The following is a 10,566-nucleotide window of genomic DNA, read 5'->3' as shown; positions in this document are numbered from 1 at the left end:
AAAAAAAAAAAAAAAAAATTAATCGATCGTTTATTTTTGCACGAATGGAAAAAAAAAAAAAACCCCGTAATCAACTTTTCCAGATACCCACGTACGCGCTCGAAATTGAAATTTCATAGAGATGAATTCCCCTCCGCGCCGCAATAAATGCCGTAGAGCTTGCTAAAATAAATAATGGAGGGCGGGAGGATCTCGGGTGTAGCCGATTTGACGTGAAATAGCTGTTTTAAAGGAATACTTCCGTATTCAGTGCGGGGCGGCCGGCATAGAAAATTCAAGCGATTAAGAGGTGAACTTTCTGAACCGGTTGACTTTATATTGTCGTATTAATATATTACAGAGGACACAGAGCGGGAATATGCACCGCGTCCTATTAAATAGTCAAATGTCCCCGAGATTAATTTCGCAGACACTAGGCGGAAGGTAGGAGGAATTTATCTCGTGACGATTAATCTTCCCGGTTGGACGTCGAAAACGTGCACGAAAGAAAGAGATTACCACCGGATTTCGTTATGCATTAATTACAACGAGCATTGATATTTCTTTGGCAGGAAATTATTTACGGTTGATATCGAACTCTTGAAAAGTTTCATCGTGGCGAATATTTATGGCAGGTTTTTTGTAACGTTACAACACGATATTGTTTATATTTCGCTTCACAGTGAAATAGATTATAATTTTATTTAATAAATGTACAAATTATTATTTTTTTCCATCTTTTTTTATTATTATATTTTCATATTATATTTTTATTAATGCGATGGTGGATGAATACATATGGAATGAATATGGAATGATGTACAAAAATTTGCAGAAATTTTTTTGGAAAAATTTTTTGTAACGTTACAACACGATTTTATTTATATTTCGCTTCACAGTGAAATCGATTATAATTTTATTTAATATGTACAAATTACTTTTTTCCATCTTTTTTTATCATTATATTTTTATATTATATTTTTATTATTATATTATTATTATATTTTTATTAATGCGATGGTGGATGAATATGGAATGATGTATAAAAATTTGCAGAAATTTTTTTGGAAAAATTTTTTGTAACGTTACAACACGATATTATATTTCAGAGCGAAATCGATTATAATTTTATTTAATAAGTACAAATTATTACTTTTTTCCATCTTTTTTTATTAGTGCGATGGTGGATGAGTATGGAATGATGTACAAAAATTTGCAGAAATTTTTTTGGAAAAATTTTTTTTGTAACGTTACAACACGATATTATATTTCAGAGCGAAATCGATTATAATTTTATTTAATAAGTACAAATTATTACTTTTTTCCATCTTTTTTTATTAGTGCGATGGTGGAATGATGTACAAAAATTTCAATTCGCAGAAATTTTTTTAGAAAAATATTTGATAATTCCATAAAATATTTTCACGTGTATGTGCTATTGAACGTACACTATTAAGTATTAATATATTAATAATTTTTCCATTAATGATTTTATTTACAATTTTTACAATAGTTAATTAATTTGTAACTAATTAATTTGCACGAGTAATGCAATATTCTTACGAGGAAAACGATTTAAATCGATATTTTGGATATCAATGTTGTTATTTCTTGTTCTACACTCAATGGCTCAATATAACAATATTATTATCATTGTACTACTATTATCCATTAATATAACATATACATAAGAATTTTGTATCGTAATTTTTGTATTTTATATCGAACTCGTCGAATTGGCAAATGTTTTTCGATAAATTAACACGTGACGTAATTTTGGGGACGAGGAGCGTTCGCAAGAACTGAGAGGTTAAGCTGCTTTTTAATCAGCGCTGTTCAAAATTAAAAACCTCGTTACGTAAAAAGCGCGAGTTTCGAAAATGTTACACGCGAACTCGATGCACTACAAACTCTCCGCTTATATATAAATAAAATAGTACGACAACTTTATAAAAAGAAAGAAGAAAAAAAAAAGTAATCGTTAGTTGATTAAATCGTTCGAGGGGTGGAGGGAGCAATTAAAAAAAATTATCGAGGAGGGACATTAAACGAAAAGTATCTCGTAAATTATGCGTCGAGAATTTTTAATGTTTGACATTTAGGATTAATTAACATAAGTTGATCTTTTGATTTTGTATGATGAAAGCGACACAAAGATGGATATATATATACATATATATATCAAAATTTTTTAAACGACACGCATCCCTCCAGCTCCTAAAATAATAATCCGTGAAAGGTGAAATTTTCTCGATTTAAATCTGTCTCGATAATATGATTATCGAAGGAACAACGTTGTTTGACAGTCGTTACAATTATTAATATTCCATATATGAAATCGTATAAATAAAGTAATTGAGATATTTGAGGATTAATTGCATGAATGTAGTATGAATTTTGCGAGTATGCATTATTATAAATATAAAAAATTACGTACTGTGGATAATAGATAATTTGGATATATAAGTTTCGAATTGATTTGAACGTATGAACTATTTTATCGAAAAACAAAGTTTGTCGTGGAAATAGAAATTGTCTCTAGTTTCTAGCCTGTTTCCAAATGAGTTTGTACAGTTCGTTGAGGATAATGAAATAAATATATATGCAAATTCAGTTTCGAATTTGTTGATGATTGAAATAATAGAGGCAGTTAAATCGTTCGTGACTATTGAATGAAAAGTATTTTTCCACACGCGCGAAAGGATTGGTAAAATTTAATATTTCAGAGTAAAGATAAAATTTTAAAAAATGAAGAAGAATTGATAGAATTATGACACTCTTTTTTTTTTTCATTGTGTCTTTCTCTGATTAACTTCGTTTTCAAAACGAAAAGAATTAATTTCAATATTTTATTCGTTGAATAGATAGATCTATTTTATTGTTTTTCAACTTTTTTACTATATATAATCCAATATTCTAATATATACACAAAAAAGTTTATCATTTTTACTTCTGTCATCATTATTATTCAAAAATTTCTCAATCGTGATATGTGAAGGACACATAAAGGTCAACTGTGTTTTTTTTTTAAATAAAATCAAAACAGCTTCTACGTAAAAAATATTCTAAAAATTCTATCTCATGTCGGAATATTAATAATATAATATTAATAATTAATTAATAAAATTAATAATTAATAAAATAATTAAATTAATAAAATATCACGATTCCCTTGATCTAATGATTTTTGAACATAGATGAGAATCAGACCGAATATTTTCTTCTGAATATCAAGCTGCGATTAAAAAAAAAAAAAACAAATTTTTTTTTAACTTTCACACACTTCTAACTTTTCTCCCTTCTACAGAGAAAACTACAATGTATATTTTTCTTAAACAAACCGAAAAAGTTTATCATGTAAAATTTTCAAAAACTCGATACAAGTTTGAAGTAAAGAATGCATACTTCGTACTCGAGCAGCATCATACATCATCTCGCGATATATTAAAAATTAAACTTAACATTGGCTCAAGCGACCCGTATCTTCCCTATCCCCCTTTCTGCATACAGACTAGAGGAAGATTTAAAAGTTGATTTCTAGAAACAAATGCAAAAATATCCGGATAAAAATTGCAGAAGAAGAAGATGAAATATTCTTTACGTTTCCTAGAAGAACCTTTTCAATTTTACAACGAATGAATATTCAATCGATATTTTTTTTTTTTTATAGAAAAAAATTCTAGCAAAATACTCATAATATTCTTAAAAAAAATACTCATAATCCAAATCGAGTTCGCTTCGAATTCACGTGTTTCGAGAACCCGACACCGACGAAGGCGAGATTGAACGAGAGGAGGGGAAGAAAGTTGGATCCGTGACTTGGGCGGGATATTAGTAGCGTAACGAGTATTAATGACTCACCTGTGGCTGGGGGACGCAGGTTAGATCTATGGTATCGCCCAACAAGTCAGGATCTATCACTTTAATGCCCGAAAGAATGGTGGAGCCGACCGGAAGGTCTTCCTCGGCCACAGCCTCGTAAGGCACGTTCAGGAAACGGGGAGGATTGTCGTTGTCGTCGAGCACGATCACGTATGCATCGACACCCACTATGTTCGGTTGTTGACCGGCTGGCACTTCGTCTTCCAACGTCACTCGAAATCGTATCGTGCCGTTTTCCTGAAAACGAATCGATATTTCGAATTAATTAAATTAATTATAATTAATTATATTTGATTTTTTAATTATTTATATTTGATTTTTTTAGAATATAAATAGGTTTCTTTATGTATAATTTATGTATAATCTTAATATTCAATCATAATCTTAATATTTATGTATAATCTTAAATGTGAGGTGTAGAATAATGTTTTGTTGAATGGCTAGATTTTTTATCTCAAATTCAGACCGTGAGTCGAACGACATCTTTGGCATTAGGCTGAGTTTGACAGTCGTGGCAATAGATACATAAAATATTAAAATATAAAAGTTTTATTATTTGTGTGTGAAATTATTATAAATTAGCTGTAAGAAATTCCAACGGTTTCTGGAGTTGCTGGTTCGAGGCCAGGAGTGCAAAGAGTTAATTTTAATCTTGTTTGCGAGGAAAAGTGTTCGCAAGAAGTCGAGTATAAATCGTTTAATGATGGTGGATATGGTTTTAAGAAGAGATGTTTTAAAATAATCGAAAATGATGTGTATACAATATATATAATAATAATATTTTATATAAATATATAAAATATGAAAATTTTGTTAAAATAATAATAATAAAATGTTGTGCATTTGTTTATATATTATTATATATGATATATAATGTTTGTAAAAAGTATATTGTAATGTATATATAAAAATTTTTGAAATGAAAATAATAATAAGAAAAAGATGTTGTGCATTTGTTCTTAGAAGAAAATCGAAACATAATATTGTCATATACATACATACATAAGAAAAGAATCGAGATTGAAATATGTGATTCGTGGAATGTTTTGAATTTTTCGAAGCAATGCTGAGATCTTGGATTTCTCTTTCTTTGAAGAGAAAAATATTTTAATAGAGCAAAAATAGTGAAAAGTTTCGATGTACAATTTATAACAGTATTATTCTTCTTCGATAAAAAATTATAATAACTTTAATTATATTTCGTCTTTAAATGTATTTATCACGATTTGTAGTAAATTTAAATTGGATTAGATTTGCATTACATTATTTCTTATTGTCTCGATTTCATATGGAACAAAATATTGTTATCGGATATTATATCAGAATATCACGCTTCATATTTTATTTAATCGGAAATGATTGAAGATATTAATTAATTAATTATTGCCAATAAAAGCAAGCATGTATGTGACAAGCTGTATCGTAATTCTATATAAATGTTTATAATTAAATCATAATTGAGTATACGTAACGTACATTGTTATATTAATCTTGTTATTGAGAGAATATATCGATACTTTATATTTTATTTGAAAATATTTAAGAATTATTAAATTAGAAAGAATACATGTTTCATAATTTTTTTCAATAAGAAATATTTTTTATACAGAAAAATTTTTTTTACATTTCTTTGTCAATTTTATTTAATATTTAAAGGGCGTTCGTTATTAAACGCCATTTTATTTGAAACAACGAGGCAAAAATTTCGTAAAGAAAGATTTGGATTAGTGAAGCATGCATAATCTGTGTGTTTTCTCTTAGAAATTATCTTTCAGTCGATTAATATTGGATAATGAACACTAATTGAGAGGAAAACAAACATCATTAAAGGATAGTTTGTTATAATGGAAAGTGGCAACTCTTGTTTGAGTGTTTTTAAATTTAACAAACAGATTTTTCTTTTTACATCGATACCACAGTTTTTAATCCTGGATCCTCAAATTTTAATGGATAATAATTCATTCAACTCATAGACAAATTTTTAATATAAATATTTTTTTTCGTATCAACGAATATTTTAACAATAAAAAAAAAATATAAATTAGTATCAAATGATAACTTATATAACTTAATGATAACTTAATGATAAGCAAAAATAGAAAAATGTGAGAAATAAAAAATTACCATCAAACAGATTAATCACTCAATTAATAAGTTTTTAAAGCTAAACAATTAATAATAACATATTCAGTTATTGGAATAGAAGATTTTTATTCAAAATTTAATATCGTGAATGATCCATTCTATGCATCCAAATTTATATTTTGAAATTTTATTTTGAAAAAGAAAGAACATTCTAACTCAATTCTAATTTAATTTTAATCATACAAACTAAAACTAGAATTTTTTGTTACATGTATAATAAAAATCTACTTTTTAATATATATTTAACATAGTATTTCAGAACAATGACAGAAAATGATACCAAATGATTCCAAAATATGATTGATGAAACTCTAAAAAAAATTCTAATTTAATTTTAATCATACAAACTAAAACTAGAACTTTTTGTATAATAAAAATCTACTTTTTAACATATATCTAACATAGTATTTCAGAACAATGACAGAAAATGATATCAAATGATTCCAAAATATGATTGACGAAGCGCAAAACTCTAAAAAAAATTCTAATTTAATTTTAATCATATAAACTAAAACTAGAACTTTTTGTATAATAAAAATCTACTTTTTAACATATATCTAACATAATATTTCAGAACAATGACAGAAAATACCAAATGATTCTAAAATATGATTGATGAAACGCAAAACTCTAAAAAAAATTCTAATTTAATCATACAAACTAAAACTAGAATTTTTTGTATAATAAAAATCTACTTTTTAACATATATCTAACATAATATTTCAGAACAATGACAGAAAATACCAAATGATTCTAAAATATGATTGATGAAACGCAAAACTCTAAAAAAAATTCTAATTTAATCATACAAACTAAAACTAGAATTTTTTGTATAATAAAAATCTACTTTTTAACATATATCTAACATAATATTTCAGAACAATGACAGAAAATACCAAATGATTCTAAAATATGATTGATGAAACGCAAAACTCTAAAAAAAATTCTAATTTAATCATACAAACTAAAACTAGAATTTTTTGTATAATAAAAATCTACTTTTTAACATATATCTAACATAATATTTCAGAACAATGACAGAAAATACCAAATGATTCTAAAATATGATTGATGAAACGCAAAACTCTAAAAAAAATTCTAATTTAATCATACAAACTAAAACTAGAATTTTTTGTATAATAAAAATCTACTTTTTAACATAGTATTTCAGAATGACATAAAATGACAGAAAATGATACCAAATGATTCCAAAATATGATTGACGAAGCGCAAAACTCTAAATCGGCAATGCACGATCCTCCTTTAATTATGAAACAATATATTGGCGGCAAGAACCATTTAATCGATCGTGCAAAGGAGTTTCGGAAATTTTAACACGAAAATCGAACTAAAGGAGGCAAATTTATCGAAGGCAAATTTACTACAGGACGGAGTTAAACAATCCCTTCGAGTTTCCAACTTCCTATTTTAACTGTGAGAAACGTTTCATCGTTGAAAATCGACTTGCGAATGATCGATCCTCCGCGGAACAGAGGCAACGACAGAAGCACGTGCACGGTTTAAGCATGTTTCAGTTCAGATCGAATGAAAAGGTTTCTTTGAAGGATCGTAGTTTAGGATAGAGCTAACTTCCCACCCTTTGTATTGTGCATCGTAACCATTTGTGCATGAGTAACAGTCACAACGTAGTTGGCGAGTTGGTGGGAACCGAAATCTCAAGTGAAAACTTAATCAGTGAAAATTTGAAAATAAATAGGGGATATTAGAAATCAAATATAAATAGATTTTCTTCTCTTTGCACTAAATTAAAACGAATGGATTTATTGGATTTGTGAAATTATAATACGTATGCAATAATTTAATCAATAACAATAGATGTGAAAAAATGATGAAATTGTAGTTTGATGAAAATTTCTTTTCAATGAGAATGGCAAATTCAAAATTTTCTTTTCTTCATTCTCCAGTTCTTCCATTTTGTAGCACAGTTTTTACGATCGAAGATTACAATTTTATCGATGAAGATACCTGGTACTCTTGAAACTATCCTGCTATTGAAAAGAAATAGTAGGCTATCGAATTTTATAATTCGAAGGATCGTTGAACGAGTTTTAATGCCTCGAATGGCAGTTTCTGGCAAAAAAATTAGGACGAGTCATAATTTTCAACAATTTTCTTTTAAATAAAATTTAAAAAAAATTTTATCAATTATATATTTCTCACGTATATAATATAATATAATAATATAACTCGTATCATCAATCATTACGTTAACTGATTTAAAGAAAAAATTCTGAATGTTTGAAAATTATCCAAAAATAAATTATCAAAGAAAAAAGATATTATATTATTAAGATTGAATCCTCAAAAATATTATTATTCAATGAAAATCTTGTTATGAATTAATAACTAGTGACTTGGAAATTGTTCATCATTACTCTTAGTATTATGCTTTATATATCCATGCTGTGGATATTTAACGATTAAACACATTACGTATCCGCATTGTGGTTCCTTAATGAAAAAGGATCCTCCAACTCGTGTACTTACTTAAAGAGTTTCCCTCTTTAGGAGGACAACAGAGAAGTTAGAAGAGAATTCGTAACAAACACTTAACGTGCGTAACTACTACACCTCCAAGACTCACTTGTGCACTTTAAAAATTAAATTTAAACTTTGTAATAAATATAAACAAACTGCACGTTATTTTATTATTTTTTTCAATTATTCCTTTATCAGATAAATATTTATCATAATCTTAATGTATCTAATCGTTTAAAATTTGTGTATAATAAATAAATATAAATATAATATAATAAACTTATCAAGATTCATCATCGAAATTTATTTATTTCGTAGAAAATATTTTTCGCACGAATCATTTATACTTTCTTCAAGTATAACAGAAAAAGATTAAAACAGAAATAGATATTTTACATTTGTCCAATTGAAACTCATTTTTCTTCCCTAATATCTATCTATTTTCTCACCAACGTCAACCAAACTCCATTTTTTCTCCCCTCAAAACTCGCATGTTCATATAATTGACAAAGAACTAAATTAATAATTTATTATTACTCGAGCAAGAACCACGCTGATACTTGATAAAACCCAAAATCATAGATTAAAAATTCGCAAAATATATTTTAAAATTTTAATAAAACGGTTCCACCCCCTGATAAAGACCGTAACGAGAGAAGGGAGGCCGCTATTCACCGTGAATCCGGATTGGAACAGGAAGCGAAAAGAAAAGAAAAAAAGAAAGGAAAAAAGAAGACGGAATTCAACGTAACGACTGTAATTCAACGCCGAGGTCAAGGATACAACGCGTTTTATCATGCGCGACGCCACGCATACGTCTCCTCCCTTGCAACACACGGCAATTTCGACTCGACGGGCCAGAGGAGAGCTTCCTCTTCCGTCCGACGAGCATCCGCTCTTTCCCTCCGTGCTTCTGACATCTCTGATTCTGAACAACCTTGGACGGGCTTCTCCTCAACATCGCGTTGCGAGAGTCACGAAATTTTCCTTTCTTCTCCTTTATCATTCGTCTCTTTGAATTCTTCCTTTTTTATTTTTCTTCTTCTTTCGGCATTGTACTATTTCTTTTGCATCTTATCTCTCGTTTTTATTTATTTATTCTTCTTTGATGGCTCTGGTATCGTTGGAGAGAGTAGTTCAGTACGTTTCAAGGAAAATATGATGGAGGATAATATTATTGTTCACTGTGTTTCAGACGATTGGTAGTCTGGAGAAGAAGATTATTGAGTAATAAATGTTAAGAAATTATTAAATGTAAATGTAGGATAATTAAAATTATCACGTTATTATTCAATAGTTTATCTTGGATTTGAAAATATTATTAATTTTGGCCAGGATTTCGGAAGAATTTGTCACTTGTGTAATTATTTAATACATGTATCAATTTTTCAGATTCAGTACATGTTGTATATAATTTAATTAATTATTGTATGATAAATATTAAGAAATTATTAAATGTAGAATATATTTTACACTTATGGACAATGTAATAAAAATTATTTTTATATTTAATATTTAACGTTAAAAAATTATCATTTTTAAAGTATCACATTATTAAAAATATCATTTTTAGCCAGATTTTCGGAAGAATTTAAAACACTCGTGTGATCATTTCTCGTATTAATAATATGAAAATGATGATTATTTATACATTCAGTGATAAGCAAAATTTAATAGTTGAAGTTACGAATGAGTTACTTTGATAAATTATTTCAATAATTTATTGTTCAAAATGCTAAACGGTCATAGTTATATGGATCAATTATAACAGCTATGTAATAAATATTATCAATTTACTTTCAATAAATAATTACTTCAAGTAACTTTATTCGAAATTTTTAACTAGTTACTTTTTCAACTTTTGGATTAATGTCCAACTCTGACTATATTATATGAGAAATCTGTTATAGAAATTTGGAGGGATGATAGAGAAAAGAAGGTAAACCACAGATAACAAAATTTTAATTTCGGATATTTGTCAATTTCTGAGATATCAATAAAAAATACTAACACTATAGTATTCATATCACCTTCATAAAATATTCATAATCTACTAAAAAT

General features: G+C 27.6%; 1 protein-coding gene across 1 annotated transcript in view; it reads right to left on the bottom strand.

Annotated features, from left to right (window-relative positions):
• The window catches only part of LOC102678751 (cadherin-87A), a 198,670-nt gene that overhangs the window by 17,853 nt on the left and 170,251 nt on the right, over positions 1-10,566 (bottom strand). Inside the window, exon 5 of the mRNA XM_006610870.2 lies at positions 3,841-4,098. Within this exon, the coding sequence (XP_006610933.2) occupies positions 3,841-4,098 (258 nt within the window). The remainder of the gene's footprint in view (positions 1-3,840; positions 4,099-10,566) is intronic.

This window comes from Apis dorsata, unplaced genomic scaffold, assembly GCF_000469605.1.
Source record: "Apis dorsata unplaced genomic scaffold, Apis dorsata 1.3 scaffold_81, whole genome shotgun sequence".
In the NCBI taxonomy this organism is placed as follows: Eukaryota; Metazoa; Arthropoda; class Insecta; order Hymenoptera; family Apidae; genus Apis; species Apis dorsata.
Note: the sequence above shows the minus strand (reverse complement) of the source record. Positions and strands in the feature narration are given on the sequence as shown.